At 39.5% G+C, this 22,999-nt stretch overlaps 1 protein-coding gene across 1 annotated transcript in view; it reads left to right on the top strand.

The window, feature by feature from the left end:
- Positions 1 to 880: 880 nt before the first annotated feature.
- kdm4b (lysine (K)-specific demethylase 4B) overlaps positions 881 to 22,999 on the top strand; it is a 65,481-nt gene continuing 43,362 nt past the window's right edge. Inside the window, exons 1-5 of the mRNA XM_046857113.1 lie at positions 881 to 1,058; positions 5,247 to 5,566; positions 8,224 to 8,399; positions 14,607 to 14,721; positions 15,450 to 15,643. Of these exons, the coding sequence (XP_046713069.1) occupies positions 5,267 to 5,566; positions 8,224 to 8,399; positions 14,607 to 14,721; positions 15,450 to 15,643 (785 nt within the window). The 5' untranslated portion in view covers positions 881 to 1,058; positions 5,247 to 5,266. The remainder of the gene's footprint in view (positions 1,059 to 5,246; positions 5,567 to 8,223; positions 8,400 to 14,606; positions 14,722 to 15,449; positions 15,644 to 22,999) is intronic.

A 22,999-nucleotide genomic window follows, 5' to 3' on the forward strand; every position in this document is an offset into this window, starting at 1 on the left:
TTACTGAAGATTTTCCATTTGGGGAGACTTTTACTTTAACTTCACTACATTTCAAATTGAAATCTTTTACTTTTTACTCAACTACATTTTGCGAAATCGGTCGTCCCTTTTTTTCAAACACGCAGCAGATCACCAATCAGGATCGGCGCTCTGTCTCGAACTCTTGTTGATTGGCGCTCGGTGTATCTACTCATCACCAACATACAGTTCAGAATCATTCAACATCAAGCAGAACATTTTGAGAAGAATAAATGATGGAAGAAACTCCAGACTCGAACTCACCACAACACACGTCGGCCATTTTTTTTTTTTACGCTTTTGGGCTTGTGATCATGTGAATAGAAATCAATTAGCGTTTAAATCATTAATATAATTCTATTAGGAGATTGTTGCGGAGTCTTTTTACGTAAACAGAGTCTTGCAAAAAAAAAAAATAGGGCATTGGCGCCAAAATAAATCGTAGTACTTTGAAAACATGAGTAAATTTGAAGGTGAATATTTATATTAATACCTCAAATACATGCTTTGTGTACTTCCCACTCGCTATGGAAAAAACGTATAGTCATGAAACATATACATTTATATTTTAAAACATATATCTCTATAAATCTGCTTCAAGACAATGTCCCCTATCACTCCTGATAATTGAAAAGAAAATTGAATTCAAGAGCACTGCTATGACACCATTTATTCACTCCATGCCGATTTAGGACTCACCCCTAAGTGTGTATTTGTGTGTGTACGTGTTTTCCGTGCCATTTAGACGGGACAAGTAGGGGCAAATCTGATTGGCTAAACGGCACGCCATTCAAACGAATCGACCAATGGGAACGCGTTTTCTGAGTGTGCACGACAGATACGCGTGATCTTCGGCCAATCAGGAAGCGCAGAAGGTCCTGCAGCAGGCTTGGAGAGGCCCAAGGTTTAGCGATGGAGCAGTAGTAATCGAGCTGAACCGGGAAGGAAAAAAGAAAACAAGGAGAGATTTATGTAAATATATCTCAATATAAAGGCGAAACGAAACGGGATAATAGGATAAAGGAGCCCGAAACCAGGAGGTAATATTGTATTCGGTTATTTCTTGGGGTTTGGGGACGTGCACTAGAAGGTGTCGTAGGCGGAAATAATAATGCAGCACTGCCGTCGGTCCGACATGTTGCCTTGATTATTATTATCACCATCATAATGGAGGAACGACCCCAGAGCTCGTGCATTGAATCCCTGGGCTGGATATTGAATCCCAGGTTGGGTGTCTGATCATATGCATGATCATGTGCATCTCTGGAGTTTGGTGCATGTTTATATTTATATATAGTGGTGCATATTCACGGCCTGCTTCGGATCCTGTGCACAAAGAACCATTTAAAGCTGCATCTCAGCATCCAGGTTCACTTTTCTTACACACTAATATCAACACATATCATATGCACCAATCACACTGGGGGTCTGGCCATGTGTTTGGGTTCTGAAATGTTATTCATCCCCACCATGCCTGTACAGGATACACATTGCACTTGGTTGTAGTGTTGATGATTAGATGGTACACCCCAACACACACACACACACACACACACACACACACACACACACACACACAGGCTCTGATCAGCACCTGCTTTGGCTTCTGTCAGTTTCTTCGTTATTATTTTGTTGTTGTTGTTGTTGCTATTTTCATTTATTCCTCCATATGATCCAAATCTGTAGTTTCCTTTCCATCCTCAAGTCAAACTTCCTTTTTCGTCAGAAGTGCTGAGTGATAATAAAAAAGAAAGAATATCACTCATCTCTGACTTGTGATGTAATAACGAAAGGAAAAAATCAAGCAATTTGATTGGTGAGTAATAATCCGACTTGTGACGTCATAATGAGGAAAACGATGCACAGGAATAATAATGATAGACAAAAACGTATCCTCTCAGACTTGTAATGTCATTAAATGTAATTAGTTACTGTACTAAAGTAGTTTTTTTTGCGTATATTTACTGAATCGTTCGAATTTTAACTTTACTACATTTTAGAGTCAAATATCGTCCTTTTTTTTTTTTTTTACTCAACTACATTTCGCAAAATCAGTCGTTCCTTTTTTTATTTATGAGCAAATAAAAACGTGTTGGGTCATCGATTAGTTTCGCTCTCTGTTTTGAACAAATACAAATACTTTTGCATTTTTTCTGAAGTCATATTTTACCAAGCGCATCTCTATTCGTCCACCAATGGATTTCATAAAGAAGGGAAACGTTTTTATTGCTATAATAATGAAATAAAACTAGTCCTTCCTCTTGTGATGTCATAAAGTATTATGACGTTTTCATCGCTAAGTATTAATAGTGATAGAAATCTAGTCCTTGGAGTTGTAACGTCATAATGAAGGACAAAAGCCGAGCGGTTTTCATTGCTGAGCGATGATACTGAAAGAAAACTAGTCCTCTCGGACTTGTGATGTCATAACGAGGGGGAAAAATCAGCCAAGCATTTTCATTAAGTAATAATTAAAGGTATGGGGTTTTTCTCTGGCCGTCGTAGATGCCGATATTTGATGGCGATTTTCCTTTTTTCCACCTTCGTCTAATTAAATCTCGCAGTTAATTAATAGGACATGGCACAGAAAATTGCTTAAATGAAACATTAATTGAAGACTACAAGCCTCTCCAATCAGTGCACTTGTTAGCTTTTGGTACACAAGACTAGCTGTAATCTAAACTACAGTATTTTAGTTTTAGTAAGTTACTCACATTCTCTCTCCAAATGTTATTCTCATCGTCTCTCCACAATCAGCATCATATTTAACCAATGAAATATATCAGGCTAGCTTGAGATCGACGGCTTCCGCACCGTCGGCTCTCGGCTGATTCTGCATACGGCGAAAAACCCCAAAACTGACAAACTGTCATTCTCGACGTTCCTTGTTCTTTAGCAGACATGATTTGATGAGGCAGTTTTTGGTGTAAACGCTGCGTGCTGTAGATATTTACAGTTCTAACCATTTCTGCTATTCTGGATACTTGTGCATATGATACCGTATGTCCTTATAATAATAAATCACGCATGTGTAAATACCGGACGTTTTAGTTGTGAATAATATCTTCGTAATTGTCTTACTGGTCATATCAGTGACCTCTAATGAAGGACACGAAACTGTTCCTTTATTGTATCATAGGGTTTTTATCGAACCGTAGAAAATAAACTGCGACTGAAACGAGTGCAGGGAGATTTTTCAGCTTTTGAAAAGAAATGAATAAAAAGTGTAATGTTAAATAAGAAAATTGTAATTAATTGTTTTTGGCTCCACCCATACTGGTAGTCTCAATTTTTTTGTGTTTTTGCTGTTTTAAAGCCCAATTTTAGGTCTTGCGTCTCTCCTTTTGAAACATAATGCACTGCTAAGTCTCATCAGCTAATGGTGTGCTGCTGATCTCTCATGCAACTTCTTCAGCATTGTGAGCTACAGGAGACGCACAGTTTTGGAGACGCTTTGACCCAGTCGTCTAGACGTCACAGTTTGTCAATCAACTCGCACAAATTTTTACGCTCGCCCATTTTTCCTGCTTCTAACATCAACTTTGAGGACCAAATGTTCATAATGTTATTCCTGATTGGTGTATACAGTATAGTTTATATGTAACGGTACTGTAAATTGCTCTGTTTTGCTAAATTATGTACTGTAATTTGTAAAATTATTAACTTAACTCATCTCCATTTCAAGTTGGGGGCCACCTGTACTGGTATATAGCATGGTGGGCTTAATCAAAGTTCATCATAGACCACCAACTTTGGTCCCGGACACTATCTTAGGCATATTTTATTTATACTTTTATTTTTGTTGTTGTTCGTAAAATAATTAGAGAACAATGTTGAAACTGATCTAAGCCTGCACTTAGAAACAACACTTAAAGTCTTTATACAAATGGCTGTTGAAGACTCACACTTGTGTCATTATTTCCATCAGTCGTATGGAACCCCAGAGTCAATATCTTGCCTTTACTCGGAGGTGGTAGTTTCCAGGAACATAAATCTCACTACTGCAGCCACAGTGCTGTTTAGGATGGTATACATTGTACTTAGAAGAGAGTTAAAATACCAGCATTACCAGGCTGCCATTTTTGGGCCCTCAAGCAAGGCCCTCAACCACTCAACTGCTTAGTTGTATGTATTTTTCCCTTCACTTGAACTAGGAGACCCGAATCTGTTCCAGCATGACGATGCCCCTGTGCTTAAAGAGAGCTCCATGAGGATGTGCTTCACATGGGTCAGAGTGGAAGATCTCCGATTACCTGACTTTACTAACGCCCTTGTGGCTGAATGATCACAAAATCTAGTTAAACATCTTTCCAGAAGAGTGGATGTTATTATAACATACGATTATGACCAAAATTGCAATGGGATGTTAAAAAAAAAGCAATGATGAACAACTGCAAATGCAATAAGAACTCTTTGTACAGCTACGTGAGAGTGAGAAGCTAACGTCAGCCGTGTTTACTACCTAACTCTCGAGCTATCCTTTGGGTTGGATTGTTGATAATAGATTCTGTCCAGTCCCCTTGTTTTATAGCGTTTAACTGCAAGCCGTCGTAGCAGGGTTGCGATAAAACGTCAAATCGAAGCCTGCACTTTTGCGTTTCTCGCAAGATAACATTTGGGTCCCTTAAGTAGGGGGTCTAGTGGTTAGGATGCGGCGCTCTCACCGCTGCGGCCCGGGTTCGATCCCTGGTCAGGGAACCAACCCCAGCCACTTTTACTGCCGGTCCCAAGCCCGGATAAATTGGGGAGGGTTGCGTTAGGAAGGGCATCCAGCGTAAAACATGTGCCAAATCAAACGTGCGGAGGATCCGCTGTGGCGACCCCTAACGGGAGAAGCTGAAAGAAAGTTTAAGTAGGCGACCTTTATTTTTTATTATAAATAAATAGGACATCGGCACTGATTGGGTTTCACCATTGTGGGTTCTCGGTTCTGTCAGTGGACGGTGCATTGTGGGATTTGTGGAGTGAACTGCATACGGTTGAAAAAAACCTTCAAACTAGTGCACTGTGTAGTTGATGGGGAATGATTTGAACCAATTAGAAATCTGGGTGTGATACAGAGCATATATAAATCACGCTAGTTTGATCTTAGACATTTCTTCACTCATGATAAAGAACTTTGACTAAAACTGGGCCATTTGCTCTGTTTTTATCAGAAGTTCAAAACTAGTAATCAGAGTTTGTCATTCATTTTACTTTTTTCTTTTTTTTTTTTTCCCTCCCCTCAGCATTTGCTTACCTTCTGAGCATGTCTGTGGAAAACACCCCAGACGAAGCCATGAACTCCACCCCAGCTCCAACCCTGCAGGACCCTGCGGTCCCTGCAACGACCTCGGACTCTAATCCGGCTCCAAACCCACACTCGGAGACTTCTGAGCCCAACGCGCAGTTTCCCGAGGAACCCAAACCGGGTCCTGCGCCACCGCCAGGTGCAAATTCAGGCTTCAAGATCATGATCTTCAGGCCAACCATGGAGGAATTCCGCGACTTTCCGAAGTACATCACGCACATGGAGGCCCAAGGAGCTCATCGCATAGGGTTAGCGAAGGTATTTACACATTGTTTTTAGATTTCTTTAGGGAATAAGTTGGATTCATAGATTTTATATATATATATATATATATATATATATATATATATATATATATATATATATATATATATATATATATATATATATATATATATATATATATATATATATATATATATATATATATATATATATATATATATATATATATATATATATATATATATATATATATATAAATATTTTTAAATATTTTTTTAATAATTATTATTATTATTTTATTTTTTTTTCTTATGTAAAAACAGCACATTGAAAATATTTTCTTGTAGTATTTCTATTTAATCTATTAATTGAAATTTATTTTAATCTATTTAAGATTCATAAAGTTCAACATTTCTGCCAGGAGTATGGTTTATACCATGTGAAAAGTGTGGAAACTTCTGGAATTTTTTTTGCATGTTTGTTTCTATGCAACAATTTCGATAATGTAATGGGGATGAAGATTTGCTTTGACCAAACAACTATATAAATGTCCAGATGTTCCACTTTAGTTTCAGTGAAAAACCCCACTTTAGCATGAAGAGCAGCTTTACACACTCCTGGCATCTGGACAGTTAATTTCTCCAAACATTCAGCTGAAATACTTTGCCGTGCCTCATAGAAAACACTAAAGTTGTTCATCTTAGAGCAGTTCAATGGGATTTAGGTGCGGTAACTTGGGCAGTCCATTCCATAATAGATATTACTCCAGATGATATTTTGCTCTGTAAATAACGCTTACAGAGTTCGGACTTACGCTTCGGTCCATTGTCTTGTATGGTGATGTTGGTTCTAATAAACCGTAGTCCAGGCGGAATTGCATGGTGCGAGTTGAAGTATGGAATGGTTGCGATATTGGTTCAGGATTCCTTTCACTTTGCGGAATAAGTCTCCAACTCACACTCCAACTTACAGTCTCCGACTGTGGCAAGAAAAAACTCCCCGAGATGGTATGAGAGAGAAACATTGAGAGGAACCAGACTCAAGAGGGAACCTCATCTGGGTGGCACAGAATGTCCATTTATTACAGTTAATCAACCATGTTGAGGTGTGCAGTGGTGATCGGATTTTCAACCTCGACTTGAACACTGAGACTGTGTCTGAGTCCCGAACAGTGATTGGTAGGTTGTTCCATAACTGCGGGGTTTATAAGAGAAAGATCTGCCCCCTGCTGTAGTCTTCATTATTTGAGGTACCAACAAATAGCCTGCACCTTTTAATCTAAGTAGGCGTGGAGGATCATACTGGAACAGAAGTTCACTCGGATACTGCGGCATGAGACCCTTAAGTGCTTTATACATCAGTAGTAGTATTTTAAAATCAGTGTGAGATTTAATTGGGAGCAGTGTAGTGATTAAAACAGGGATGATGTGCTCATATTTCCTAGATCTAGTAAGGAATCTTGCTGCTGCATTCTGAACTAACTGAAGCTTATTTATGCACTTACTCGCACACCCAGACAGTTAAGCATTACAGTAGTCTAATCTAGATGTAACAAAAGCATGAACTAGTTTTTCTGCATCCTGTAACATCATATTTCTAATTTTAGCAATATTTCTAAGGTAAAAGAAGGCGATCCTGGTGATATTATTTACGTGACCCACAAAGGAAAGACTTGGGTCAATAATAACACCAAGGTCTTTGACTGCTGTACACGCTGAGACAGAAACACCATCCAAAGATGCTTCGTAACCCGAAATTTTACTTCTAGCTGCATGTAGTCTTAGTAAAAGTACTTCTGTCTTATCCGAATTGAGCAGAAGGATGTTATCAAGCATTCACTGTCTAATGTCCTTTACACACTCCTCAACATTGTTAAGCTGATCTCTCTGATCTGGCTTTGCTGGAATATACAGCTGTGTGTCATTAGCATAGCAATGGAAGCGAATACCATGTTTATGTATAATTTCACCCAGCAGCATATATAAAGAGAAAACCATTGGGCCTAAGACAGATCCTTGCAGAACTCCAAACTTTACCTCAGAGATTGTGGAGAAATCAGTCAGTAAAAGTTAGTTTGTTTTTTATATAGTTCGTTGCATGGAAACAAAAGGAACATGCAGGTGTCTCAAAAACCATTTAAAGACCAGGTGTTTCCACACTTTTGACAGGCACTGTAGTAGGGCTGCATCTAACCATTATATTGATAATCGATTAATCTCTCTCTCTCTCTCTCTCTCTCTCTCTCTCTCTCTCTCTCTCTCTCTTTCTCTTGATTAATCTGGTACAAACTGTGTATATTTTTATTCGATGTTTTACTTATTATAACTGTGTAAAACCCTAATTCAGGGTATTTATGTATAAATGTGTACTTAAAAAATAGAAAAGTCATGTATTGAGTTTAACTATCTTTAATTTATATGTTATGATTTAAAGTTTATAGTAGATGCTTGTTGGGGAGCGCATTAGGGATTTCTCTTTTGAACTAATTCACTCATGCTGGGTTGTTTTTTCTTTAAAAACTTGAACTTTTTTTGAATCTTTGGCAAGTTTGGTTGTCAGATTTAGAACTCGATTATAGTTTTATAACGATCCAATCAGATTTTCTGATCTGGACTCACAACCCTCCTCACCGCTCTACCACCACCTTCTCCTCTTCTCATTCCGTATTTTTCTCTCGGGCCAACTTCCAGGTCATTCCTCCTAAAGAGTGGAAGCCCAGACGCTCCTATGAGACCATCGAGGAGATGGTCATTCCCGCTCCCATCATGCAGGTCGTCACTGGTCAGTCTGGACTTTTCACGCAGTACAACATCCAGAAGAAATCCATGACCGTGGGAGAATATCGCAAACTGGCCAACAGCAAAAAGTAGGTTTTGTATCAGATTTTTGTTTGTAATCGCGTTTGTGTAAAGGGTTCAGATGGCACATATACATCACTAGCACTGGTTATGCTTCATTTTGTATCAAAGCACCAGTTTAATATGATTCAATAGAAGCAATAAGGATTTCCAGGACTATTAAAGGTGAAGTGTATTCATTTCTACACAAAACACCTTCAAACCAGTGAGTCTAGTGAAGAAAAAATGGCAGTTATAGGACATTTTGACAGCTATAGGGCTAATCCATGGCTGGGTGAGCATTACACGGTTTTACTGATGTGAAGAACGGCCCGACACGAACCTGGAGTGCAATAGAAAGATGTACATAAAAGCCTCTGACCTGGTCGTGGATCATCAGCTTAGACCCTGGTCAGTTTCCAGCTTTCAAGCTTCAAATTGTTTTACGAATACTGTTATATAGAGAATGAAACTCGTGTGAAACGTAAACCTGAACATGAAATCACAGAAAAGCACGGAAATTAGCGCATTAGATAAACAGGACTACAAATGTAAAATAGGATAATATGAAAAAAATAAAAGAAAATACAAAAATATATTTGATGATAAAGTAGTAGTTAAAAACAATGCAAATATACAATGATTAGCATAACATTATGAGCACCTGCCTAATATTGCGTTGGTCCCCTTTTGCTACTAAAACCGAGGTTGTGACCCATCGAGCATCAACAGCATGAACTTCTTCAGCAGTTTAAGCTACAGGAGCTTGTCTGTTGGATCGGACCACACAGACCAGCCTTCGCTCCTCAGTTTCACTGAGCATTGGCCGCCCATGACCCTGTCGCCGGTTCACCACTGTTCCTTCTTTGGAGCACTTTTGATAGATACTGATCACTGCAGACCAGGAACATCCCACAAGAGCTGCAGTTTTGGAGACGCTCTGACCCAGTCGTCTAGACGTCACAATTTGTCAAACTCTAACACTCGCCCATTTTTCCTGCTTCAGACACTTCAACATTGAGGACAAAATTTTCACTTGCTGCCTAAAAAATATCTCCACTCACTAACAGGTGCCATGATGAAGAGATCATCAGTGTTATTCACTTCACCGCTCAAAATATTATAATGCCATCTGTTTATCTCAGTAAGGTCATGAGGAAATGTTTACAATAGCTATCTGACCCTGTATGGGATCGGAACTGTGTGTTACCGTAGTTACACAGTTGTTTGTAAGCCAGAGCATTGATATAGAACGCTGATAAAACTCAGCCCCAACTTCCTGTGTGAACTTACCTCAAATTTCCAACCAATCACAATCCAGTATTCGGCCGGAGAACGGTGCAGGTTAGATGTAACCCCATTTTTTTATTCTGATTGGTCGGATTAGTTTCATTTACAGTTTCAGGAATTTTCAAGAGGGGAAACTTTTCTTAGAAATGAATAGGAATAACCTGGGAATTTACAACATTGACTTAAATGTAGTTGGGAAGAAGAATCTTAGCTTAGGATAAACTTGCTAAAACAACCAGATTTAATGCAATTTCAGTAGAATATCTACCCTGTACATTCATCAATCACATGCACACACTGCACACTTCCTGCTGGGTTCCTTTATTATATAACGCACATTATTTGTATCCTGCACACATAAAAATAAAGCAAAAACAGCAACATAGAATGCTCGATTAGTAAAAAGTAAAAATATGCGTTGGTGTACAAATGCTTAATCTTTTGGAAAAACACAACAGCGACTAAAAATGCGATCGTTTACTGCTGCTGTTATTTGCTGCTTTTAGCTGATTGCGCAACCTGATGCTTGCGAGTCACGACAGAACGGATCCAGTGGGATTTTGTTCTGAAGTTACAAACAGTTTACACAAAAGCATTTCATTAAACTTGATGAGGATTATACAGTTTTGTAATAATAATTATTTCAGTGCATCACTGTGGTACTTCCATCCCACACAAGCTCTGCTTTGCATAACTTCCAGGTACAGTTTTCCTTGTTGCGTTTAATATCGAATGCTCCCATGCACATTTTTTCCTGCTGCCGGTTCACCCCCGTATCATCCGCCTTTTTCACAAGTACCTATGATATCTTACCGTCATGCTAACCCGTAACTTGTGCAGCCCAACTAAACGATAACGGCGTTATTCGTTGACAACAAATTTTATTTTCGTTTATTATCGATTTTATCGATTCGTTGTTGCAGCTCTAGTTTCTATACATTTCCCCAAATTTCTTATTCTTCCCATTCATTCAAATAAATTCCTGCTAGGTTTCCAACTTGGAGTTTTTTTCTAAATACCCCAGCTGAAGTTTCCGGAATGTTCTGCCCCTTTGTGACCCTATTCACAGTTGATGTTTTCTGTAAAGAGGCATTTATGTAAACCTTTATGAAAGGAATCGCTAATGTCAGTGGTGTGTGTCAGATTTGAGCTTTCTGGTTTTTTAGAATTTCGACAAGCTGTATTTGTTTTCATCTTGAAGGTGAAACCAAGTAGAATAGCTTTTATTTGTCACATTCGCATATCCCAGCCCTTATACAGCGCCCCTGAAGCACAGAGGGTTAAGGGCCTTGCTCAAGGGCGCAATAGTGGCAGCTTGGCAATCCTGGGGCTTGACCCACCCCAACCTTCTGGTCAGTAACCCAGCACCTTAACCACTGAAAGGAAAAAGTAGATGAATCTGTCCTGAATAACGATATCTTTTTACTGGTATAGAAGAATAATGAATTTTTATGGTTTAAGTTAAATTAAATCCAAAGTGTGTCACTTTGGGCAAATCTCTGGAAACCCATCATTGATTATTTGCTTACAGTATGATGCCCCCTAGTGTTTAATATCTTAATTTTGTAGAATTCTATTGTCATGTTTTGTTGTGTTAATCCGGATATTGTTGAGTTTTTATTTGCATTCCTAATACTGTCTAGAATCTTATTAATTGGAACAGGAAACATTAATAATAATATAAAAATTCTGGCACCCATACTGTTTTTGAGTAAAGTGGCTGAAGCCTCAGATTTTATTAGGCATGAGTTAGACAAGATGAGGAACTTGACAAGATGAGGTCTTGAGGGTTTAAGGTCTTGTTTAAGGGTCAAGAAGTCAATTTGGGAGTTGATGTTTTGACCTTCTGATCATTGGTGTAAGATATTAATCAATGAGCTACACTATGTGGGCAAAAGTCTTGGGACAGTCGACTTTTCCAGCCCTATGTGGTGGTTCTTCAAATTGTTAACACGAAGTTGGAGGCACGCAATTGTATTGCATCTCTTAGGAGACGGAAAATGATCTTTTTCCTTCGCTTGAACTAGGAGACCCAAACCTGTTCCAGCATACTGGTACATGCAGATATGCTTTGCATGGGGTTCAAATGGAAGATCTCCTCCTATTGAACACCACATTTTCACAAGCACACTCCAAAATCTAGTGGAGCTTCTTATAACAAGAAAATGGAGACTAAATATTGAATAGGATGTTTAAGAAACACACTAATCTCATTCTCAGGTGTCGAAAAACTTTGTCAATTTGGTGAATCTCTCAATGGCACTTTAACTCTGGAATAGCTAAACTTCTAGCCCCTGAAAAAGACGTTTGAGCAATCTGCTCTCTGCGGGTTTATAGGAAATGTAACCCTAACCTGCTGGTCAGAATAGTTTGGCTGCAATTTGGTTGGCAAATGATAGACTTCTCTTTACATGTGACCTTTGCTTCAAGGAGTGTCAGTGGAACAGATTTAAATCGGGTTTCATTTACCATTAAAATCGATCATTTACATTTTTTTTCAGAAGAATGTAAACTGCTTGTGAATTGTTTGCTGTGGTTTCAATAAATTCTGTACAATTTTGACTCAAAATGCACATAAGAGTAATAAACACAAAAACTCAGTGTTATAATTGCTGTGAAATACACTATATAGACAAAAGTATTGACATCTGCCTTTTCCAGCCATTTGTGGTTCTTCTCCAAGCTGATAGCACAAAATACTACTTGAGACCCAATCCTGTTCATGACAATGCCCCTGTGCACAAAGCCAGATCCGTGAAGATTTGCTGTATATTGGTTGGAGTGGAAGATCTTCTGCTTATAGAGCTCTGACCTCAACCCTATTAAACACTTTTGGGATGAATTGGAAAGCAAACTGCACCCCCAGGCCTCCTCACCTTACCCACATCAGTACCTGACTTTATTAACACCCTTGCTTCTGAACAAATCTCCACAAATCTCCACAAAATCTAGTAGAACATCTTCTCTGAATAGTGGAGGTTATTATAACGGCAAAAGGAGGCTAAATGGGGAATGGGATGTTCAAACAGTGGTCAGGTGTCCACATACTTTGGTTCATAGGGTGTATTTAGATATGTTACGTTTAACTGATTTGACACACCAAAACGTTTGCATGTATTGACCAAAAAAGACTGGGCATTTGTACAGAATAGTGTTGTGGTTAGCTGTTAGCCTCGATTTAGCATACAGTGGAGAAATAATGTTTTGATCCTCTGGTGATTTGTGAGTTTACCCCCTTACAAAGAAATAAACAGTCTAGAATTGTTATGGTAGATTTATTTAAAAAAAGAGAGAGAATATAAAAAAAATCTATTAAAAAACATTAAAGAAATGTTATAAATAAAATTGTGTATAAATATATTTGATCCTGTACCAAATTAGCAAAATTCTCACTCCCACAAACCCAAATTATTCCTGTCCTTTAGGAAAGAACTTCTAATATCAACTCGTTATGTGTATAAAAGACACCAAACACAGAATCAACCTCTTCCATTCAAACCTTTCCACCACCGTGGGCAAGACCAAAGAGCTGCCAAAGGACGCCAGGACGAGATTGTAGACCTGCACAAGGCTAGAATGGGCTACAAGACCATCAGATTTTTGCTTTAGCTGTAGATTCTGGTCACTGTCATGCCGAAACACCCGTCCACCACCCATCTTCAGTGTTCTGGCTGAGGCCAGGAGGTTTTCATCCAAGATTCTTCAGCATGGGCCCTGTTCATGAGGTGAAGTCCCAAAGCAGAATGTTTCCTCCTCCATGTTTAACAGTGGGGATGGTGTTCTTGGGGTCATATTCAGCATTTCTCTGCCTCCAAACAAATCGAGTCGATGCCAAAGAGCTAAATTTTGGTCTCATCTGACCACATCTCATCCTCCCAAGCCTTCTCTGAATCATGTAGGTGTTCATTGGCAAACTTCAGACGGGATCATTTGCATGGAGCTCCAGAGCGAAGGCGATTGACTTGTATTTCTTCCATTTTCTAATTATCGCACCATCAGTGGTCTTTTTCTCACCAAGCTTCTTGCTGATGGTCTTGTAGCCCATTCCAGCCTTGTGCATGTCTTCAAACTTGTCCCTGATGTCCTTTGGCAGCTCTTTGGTCTTACCCATGGTGGTGGAGAGGTTTGAATGGAAGAGGTTGATTCTGTGACTGGTGTCTTTGATAAACATTATGATATTAGGAGACCTTCTTAAAGGGACAGGAATAATTTGGGTGTGTGGGAGTCAGAATTCTTGCTGGGTGGTACGGGATCAAATACTTTTAATATTCTTTCTTTCTCTCTAAAAATTCTACACTGTTCATTTCTTTCTAGGGGGGTAAATTTACAAAATCAGCAGGGGATCAAATCCTTATTTCCCCCCCTGTATTAGCGTTAGCGTGCCAATGTGAAGAAAGTGTTAATTCTCTTTAATTTCACTTTAGAAAATGGCTCTAAAGTAAAAGCTGGGAAAAAACAAACAAAATCGCAAGAGTAGTTAGCAAAGTAAATTAGCATAAGTTTGAGGGGGAAAAAAAACCTGTTTAGAGTTTTATTTTAGCTAGTTATGTAGTTAGCGATATGTTTCAATGTTTTAGTGGGTAAAAAAACAAAACTGATGTTACGAATTTAGCTTTTATTTTGTGTTTATGGACATTTTACACCAGTGGAAAGTATTTTTTTTTTATGTTTTTTCATGAATTCAAAAGTTAAGAACGTTCTTTCTGAGGTAAAATTTTAGCCAGGGATAAACGTTTTTGTTTTCTCAGGAAATTTTGTTTTCAACGGTGTTGTTAATGGTCAAATAAAGATCATTTGAATGTGGTAAAAATAAATAAAGAGGTATCAAAACAGCTGTATGCTGTCAGACCCCAGATGTGACTTCCCTTCTGCGTTCACTGGGATGTTTTTCAAGGCACGTGTTTTTGTTGATCTTTTTTTAATAATCCATGTTTTTTTCTCTGCAGGTACTGCACTCCTAGGCATAAAGACTTTGATGATCTGGAGAGAAAGTACTGGAAGAACCTGACGTTCGTGTCGCCCATCTACGGGGCAGATATCAGCGGCTCACTATACGATCCAGTAAATCTACTTTGTCCTTTCTGCCTTTCCTTTCCTTTTTTTACTGTTTTCTCTTTCTATCTTTTGGGTTGTCTATTATTTCTTTTCTGCTTTTCTTTTAATGCTTTTCGTTCTTTCGTTCTTTCTTCCTTCCTTCCATCCATCCATCCATCCATCCATCTTTTCCAACCATCATGTCTTTCCCTCTGTCCACCCATTATTCCACCCACCAAGTCCTTTCTTCCCTTCTTTTCCCCCAAGTATTTCCTTTCTTCCACCCATTCTTTCATCTACCCATCAAGCCTTTTCTTCTAACCATATATCCTGTCCTGCCTACTATATGCCTTCAAATAGTACTTTATTGCCCTCTGTCATTAATTCCTTTACTAGCCTCCTGTCCATCTATCCATCCTTCCTTCCTTTTTCTTTCCTTTCATCATGTCCTGCCTTCTGTCTTCCATTAATGTTCTTTCCTTGTCTTTAATTTTGACTGAATGAAGAGTACAGTTGTGTAAATGGTTCATGTTAAGTATTATGACGTTATTAATGCGGGACATCACCCAGAGCCTGTGCTCTTATTCACACCATGTAATGATGCCACCTACTGGTCACAGAAATGCTCAACCTGATTCTGTGTGTGTGTGTGTGTGTGTGTGTGTGTGTGTGTGTGTGTGTGTGTGTGTGTGTGTGTGTGTGTGTGTGTGTGTGTGTGTGTGTGTGTGTGTGTGTGTGTGTGTGTGTTCTGCTAGGACATAAAGGAGTGGAACATTGGCCATTTGGACACACTGCTGGACATGGTGGAGCAGGAGTGTGGGATTGTGATCGAGGGCGTTAACACCCCCTACCTTTACTTCGGCATGTGGAAGACCACGTTCGCCTGGCACACGGAGGACATGGACCTCTACAGCATCAACTACCTGCACTTCGGCCAGCCCAAGTCCTGGTTAGTAAACTTTGTTGACTTTGAATGAAATCTTTCAATCATTTGAAGTGTTGAAGCAAAAACCTCTTATCATGAGGACTTCCTGTCATGTCAGAAAGCCTACTGTGTTCCAAAACCCTGACACGAGAAACTTTTATCCACCCCTTGAGCTCCTCACCCCTGTCAACCAATATACTATATACCAATATAATACATTCTTAAATGATGACTTTTACCTGAAATGGCCTACAAACGTGCTAGAAACTTTAATCAGCAGCCTTTTTTTCTGTAGCATCAGAATAGACAAAGAACTTTCAGTTCCTCTAGAAGTTCTTTTGGAAGTTCCTCTGCCGTTAGAGAAGCTGTTGAATGTTTTGTTTAGCACATGGCTTAAAAAAAAAAAACCCCCAAAAAAAACCGCTTCAGCCAAAAAACAAGCCACGTGCATAATAGTCAATCAGCCATGAATTGTTTGTGCAGGAGCTGCGAGGGTTGAGAAGAAGGCAGCCGGATTAGCCGTCTTAGAACTCATCAGGTCTGTGAACTTGACCAGGAGTCACGTCAAGCTCAGACACTGGCTTTGCTTCATTAGTAGCTTGTTGCTTGAACTGAAGCACAGGTTTCTACATGTCTTGGTTAGTTGCTAGTTAGCTAGTAATGTATGGACTGTATGGTCAAAAGTTTGTGGACACCCGACCGAACGATTCCACGTTAAGTTCCTATTCGCTGTAATAATAACTTCCACTCTCTTGGAAAGATGTTCCACTGGATTTAGTGGAACACATGGGTATTAATAAAGTCAGGTATTGATGTAGTTAAGTCCACCCCAATCCAAAAGGGCGTGTGTGGTTGCACGTTTTTCATTGGACACCACATCAGGGTACATTTGTACCTCCATCATCCTATACAATTGTGGTAACAGTTTGGAGAAGGAGGACATATGACTGAAAAGGCAGCTTGTCCCAATACTTTTGTCCTTATAGTGTGTATACATAGAGTTAAACCAGAAATTTAGGCATGTTTTTGTAGCTGGGTGTGTAACTATGCAGCACGAGACAACGTTTTAAGATGAGGCGAAGTTCAGTTTAAACTTCCATCTATAGTAATCCTTTGATTTGGAAAAAAGTTTTGGCCACTAGGTGGCAGCAGTGTACTGCTGCAGGCTTCGCAGTGAGAAGTCGATGTGGTTTGAGAAAGTTCTGGTGCTGGATGAATGCTTCATTAATAAAAATCAGTTCGAGTGGTGTAATGCTTAGAAAGTTCGGCGGGCCGAGACACGATTCATCAGCTCTCGCTGGTTAAATGAGAGGAGGAAGAAGGAGCGAGCGTTTCCGCCTCACGAGCGCGTACCACAACCTCTTCATTAAACTAATAACATCGGTTTCACATCGAGGTTCGAAATCATCCTCGGGGAGCGCAGAGGAAATGGTGTGGGAGTCAAGTCCAAAACACGAGCGAGAACTTTTTTTTATTTTTTTATAGAAAAATAAAGTAAGCGCTTCGTAATTAATGAAATATTTAAATCTAATTTTCAAACACAACAGGATTTTTTTTTACCCTAAATTTCTTAATTCTGATAAAAGAATAATGAGATTGTTTTGAATTTTCAGTTTAATTGAAAGTAATGTATAAAACTACAGGAAAAGAGGAAGACCAAGGAGGAGGTTTATGGATGTGCTGAGGGAAGACATGCAGGTAGTTGGTGTGAAAGAGGCAGATGTAGAGGACAGGGGGGTATGGAGAAGGATGATCTGCTGTGGCGCCCCCTAATGGGAGAAGACGAAAGAAGATTTTTTAAATTATTCTGGAGACGGATAATCCGCTGTGGCGCCCCCTAATGGGAGGAGATGATGACGTATAATGTATAGTGCAGTTAAGAGGATTTCATTTGGCCAGTAGATGGCAGTAAAGCCTAATAATTAGACTTGTCCCTGAACGAGCTTTTAATCATTAATTCTACAATTGATTAATCGAATGATTTTTTTCGTGATTTTTGCGTATTATAACTATATAAGACTAATTAATGGTATTTATGTGTAAAGTTGTATTTAAAAATGCAAACGCATTTAGTGTTAAACTATCTGTAATTTAGACATTTTAAAGTTTAGAGTAGCTATTTGTTGAGGAGCGCATGGGGGATTTTTAAGTATGAAAGGTGAAGCAATTTGTGTAAAACAACATTTGTATGGTATGATGCAGACGGCAGGTTGAAAATCAGGCTTATAAAACAAACTAAATATAATCCAACATTTGTTTTGAAAATAAATAAATAGAGTACACAGATATTTAGTTTATTTGTGAAGATAAAAGCATCTAGAATATATAATCAATTAATGTGATCGACAGAGAAGCATCTCGGCGGCAGGGATTTAAGTATTTAACAATGTGTTCTGTAAAAATATTCTGTTATTAAATTGATATAATTTATTCTGTATATCAGTTTTTGAGTTTTTTCCAGTGCATCGATGTTACAGTAGTGTTTCTGCACTCATTCGTTTGTTCTTTTTTTTTAGGTTTAGTGACAAACTTTGTGTGACTTTCTAAACATATTGATATCATCATAAGATAAATAAAAAAGTTGGACCAGTAGGAACAGTGACGTTTTACTTTTTAATATATTAATTGGCCCAAAATCTAAGTATCTTTTCATACAGCAAAATTTGGTGCTTCATCAAAAATACATTGAGAATGAATGAATGAGTGGAAGCAGCATGTGCTCCTTCTGAGGAGGAAAAAAAATAAAAATAGTTTGGCTGCACAAATTAAACATCATAACTAATGAATTTCTATTAACCGATTTTTATTCAATGCACCCTCTCCGGGCTCGCCGTAGTGCGCCCTCTACTGGCTCGCCGTAGCGCGCCCTCTACTGGCTCGCCGTGGCGCCCCTCTGCTGGCTCGCCGTGGCGCGCCCTCTACTGGCTCGCCGTAGCGGCCCCTCTACTGGCTCGCCGTAGCGCCCCTCTACTGGCTCGCCGTAGCGGCCCCTCTACTGGCTCGCCGTAGCGGCCCCTCTACTGGCTCGCTGTAGCGCCCCCTCTCCGGGCTCGCCGTAGCGCCCCCTCTACTGGCTCGCTGTAGCGCCCCCTCTCCGGGCTCGTCATGGCGCGCCCTTTACTGGCTCGCCGTGGCTTTCGGCCATCTTTCCCCTGTGGTTTGCTCTTAAAAAAATCGTACTGCGGCTTTACTCTGATTTACAGCTGCGATGTCACTTGCGCTCGCTTCCATTTCTTCTTCCGAGTCTCTCGTTCCTGTCCAGGGCCCTGCTTCACTTATTGATTGAGCCACACTGATATGTGTGTGTGTGTGTGTGTGTGTGTGTGTGCTGTCAGGTGCCAGAGCTTGTAGACAGGTGATGTAATGCTTGTGCTTACACTCAGTTTATCTTGTTTATATTGGACCTGCACAATCTTTATCATACTGTGTACTGACATTATATCTGCCGCTGACCCTGTGTGTGTGTGTGTGTGTGTGTGTGTGTGTGTGTGTGGTGAAAAGTGGCAGGCAGTTACATGTTTGGTGTCATGTTGTGCTGCCATCTTTATTTTCATTTGAAAGGCATGGACTTTAATTCTGGGTTATAATGAAGCAGGTGTATCTTAATTCTGTTAATCATAGTAAAGGAGGTGTGATCTTTTATTTTGCGTCACAGTGAAGGAGGTGTGGCCTTTATTATTGTCAGTCACTTCGAAGGAGGTGTGGCCTTTAAATCTGTCAATCACTGTAAAGGAGGCGTGGCCTATAGTTTTGTTAATGACAAAGTAGTTGTGGACTTTACTTCATTCAGTTCCAGTAAAGGAGGCGTGGCCTTACATTGTGTCCAACAGAAACTGAGGTATTGACCTTGTGCTTGTTTGTCAGCGTAAAAGGGTGTGACCTCCAGGTTTCAGCACCAGTAAAGTAGGCGTAGCTCTCAGTTCCTCATCTTAGGTCCATCCTCTGTCCCAGCATGCTCCGCTGCACCGCCATTCAGCTCGGCTCTCTTGTTAAAGAGAATTTCCTCTTGTGCTGGTGTTTCCTCTCGGCTCAGCGCGCCGCGAGCGCTCGCTCTCTTCGCTGAAATTTAATCGCTTTCACTTGTCGAGTAATTACAGGACGTTAAGCTGTGTGTGGCGCTTGTTTGTCGAGCCCTTCTGTTCAGCCACTGTGAAATTAACTTCATTCCTCTCCAACGCCGAACCCATCAAGGTCATTTTCCTCCATTCAACATCTACTGTCAGATTCTTCAGGATTTCACCGTCGCAGCAGCAGTGTACACACACACACACACACACACACACACACACACACACACACACACACACACACTGCTGGAAATAATAGCTCGGGCTGGTTGTGTGCGTGTCAGAGCGCCACAGTGGGGGGAAATAACGCAGTGTGTGACTTACCGAAGGCCCGAAGCTGTTTTCTTTCCTCCACCCCGGAATATGATGACGTATAATAGCAGAACGCGGTGACCTTCTCAGGAGCGACACTTCGAGACCTTTAGCGCATTATAACCACGTTGAGACGGAAATCTGGTATCATGATTAATGCGTCTTTTTTTTTTTTTTTTTTTTTTTGGTCAGTCATGCCGTGTTTATACGATTGTTTTAAAAAATAAACTGAAAAAAAAAAAGGTAGAAAAATGAACAATTCTGTGACCATCAGGTGACCATTATCATGTGGTAATTATACAGTGGGTGGAGGGCGGAGCCTATGCTGCTACGTTTACGTGTTGTGCGAAATGATAGATTTTACAATTGTTACATATTGCTATCGTCATCGTAAGATAAATAAAAATCATAAGTTGGACCATCGTAACTCATCTCTGTGTGTGTGTGTGTGTGTGTGTGTGTGTGTGTGTGTGTGTGTGTGTGTGTGTGTGTGTGTGTGTGTCCATAAGGGGACATTTAAACAGCGAAAGGTAGAAACAGTGACGTTTTACTTTTTCAGATATTAATTAGGAAGTGGTCACAGTAAGTAAATGAAATTCAGTTCATATAAAATTCATCCTGTCAGTATTTAATTTTTTATTGTATAATAAACTTTGTGTTTTCCATATTTTCTTTTTTATAGAATGGGAAGATCTGAGCAGTTTTGGTCTTTCCAGGGAAAACTAAATAATTCAAATTTTTTTTCAATTTAAATTCATTATGAATTAAACAAAATGTATTTATTATTGATTATTAACAGCCCAAAAATCTAGTTGTATTCATCATCATAAGCATGTCAAAAAAGGCTTTTGCTTAACCAATGCAAATTGTGGAGAAACAATTTTTTTTTTTTTTTGTTTCCGTGAAACAAACCTGTCGAAAGGCAAAAAAAAAAAAAAGTATACAAATCGGACAGTGAATGAGTTTAGGAAAGTTGGATGGAGGTGGAACGGTTTAGCGGTTTGGGGTTGTTCCGGGTCAAAAAGAAACCGTGTCCACCATTCCGTCTTTCACCACCATGCGATTCCGTCTGGGCTGCGGCTCGTATTGAACTGCTCTGGGATGAACTGCATTCCAAGAAAGAAAGAAACCTCCAACTCATGAAGAACAACTTTGGCAGGTTTTCCACCAACTGAACATTCGGAGAAACCGCGTTAAGAAACGAGTGTGTAAAGCTGTTCCTCATGCTCAGGAACATCTGGATTTTTATATATACATTGTTAATTTTTATACCCTTAAATGCCCGAGTTTGTTGCATAGAAACAATCACGTTTCTGAAAAATGCTCCAAAACTCTTTTCCAGATGTTTGTGTGTTCTTAGAAAACACCATCTGTCTTTCTAGCCCGTCGCGGTACAGGTGAATTATAGCGACGTACAAGTTTCGTGTGATGGATGGTAAAAGCCAGCTCATCCCCACGCCGCGCTCTGATTGGTCGGCGAACACATCAACGCACGCTCTCGTTTTTATACACAGCGAGTCTCGTAACGTTCGATTATATTTACAACGAGCGGCTTTGAAAATATTGCATGCTACATGCATTATACATTACAGGCGGGAATCCGTATGCAGGCCGTAAATCAATTTCATTTCTATTCAGGCTTCCGACTATTAGAACGCCATTCTTTATGCAAAGTTGATGTGCTTCGAATTTCCGAACCTTTCATTTATAGTTTATTTATTTATCAGGTACTTGTTTGTGTGTTGTCCTTTTATATATATATATATTTATATATATATATTTTTACATATTATAGATAATGTTAAACTGTATGGGCAAAAGTTTTTGGACAGCCAAGCATAAGATATGGTATGTGCTTTTGAACTTCCACATCTGTTCTTATATTTTCCACTCTTCCGGCAAGATGTTCTACTAGATTACTTTTTGATATTTGTGTGACATTCATTGGCTCTCAATATGTTTAATTGTATACCATCTTGTATAATTTATTTAATTTGTTTGTGCACGCTGATTTACACTCCTGAACGTTTTCTTATGCATATACGTCACCTGCATTCTGCCACAGATGCACTAGAGGGCAGTGTGTAGCTGTAAAAAAAAATGTTTAATCCTTTTTTTCCCCTCCCAAAAATAAATCCCTTCTTGATTCTGTGCATCACTTGACTGTAATCGGAGCAGGCGTGATCATCAGCAGTGAACGTCTCTCTTGAGAAAAGGGTCCTCTCAAAAGTCTGGATAATAATTGTGGTAATAAATACAACGCCGGAAACGATTGCGGCAGATCGCGATCTGCTCCAACAAGCGAAATATTTCTCCTTTTTTTGGGGGTGGAGAAATCCAGAAGTCCATCCTGCATGTTATTACACGCACGCGTTCGTTATTTTCTAGAATCATGTACTATTTCTATTTTAACACCATGCTAATTAAACTTTAATCACAGCAAAATCTCTTTGTGTTTATGTAGTGATCCTTATTTTCAATATATGGACAAAAGTATGTGGACATATGATTGAGATAAGATGTGCTTCTTAAGCTTCTCGTTCCATATCAAGTCTCCGTTCGCTCGGATAATAACCTCCACTCTTCTGAGATGATGTTCCACTAGATTTTGTGGAGATTCATTAAGCTACAAGGGTGTTAGGAAAGTCAGGTACTCGTGGAGGTAAGGTGCGGTCGGTTTGTTTGTAGTAGTTTGTGGTAACAGTTTGCAGATAAACCATGTGTGGCTGAAAAATTTCAGTGTCCCAATACTTTTGCTCCTATAGTGTAGGTTTTATTTATTTATTTATTTAATTTATTTATTAGGCAACAAGTGAACATTTTGTCCTCAAAGTTGATGAGCGAGCGTAAGGATTTGAGTGAGTTTGACAAATTGTGACATCTAGACGTCTGGGTCTGAGCGTCTCCAAAACTGCAGCTCTTGTGAGATGTTTCTGGTTTGCAGTGGTCAGTATCTATCAAAAGTGCTCCAGTGGAACAGTGGTGAACCGGTGACGGGGTC

This window comes from Silurus meridionalis, chromosome 9, assembly GCF_014805685.1.
Source record: "Silurus meridionalis isolate SWU-2019-XX chromosome 9, ASM1480568v1, whole genome shotgun sequence".
NCBI classification, from domain to species: Eukaryota; Metazoa; Chordata; class Actinopteri; order Siluriformes; family Siluridae; genus Silurus; species Silurus meridionalis.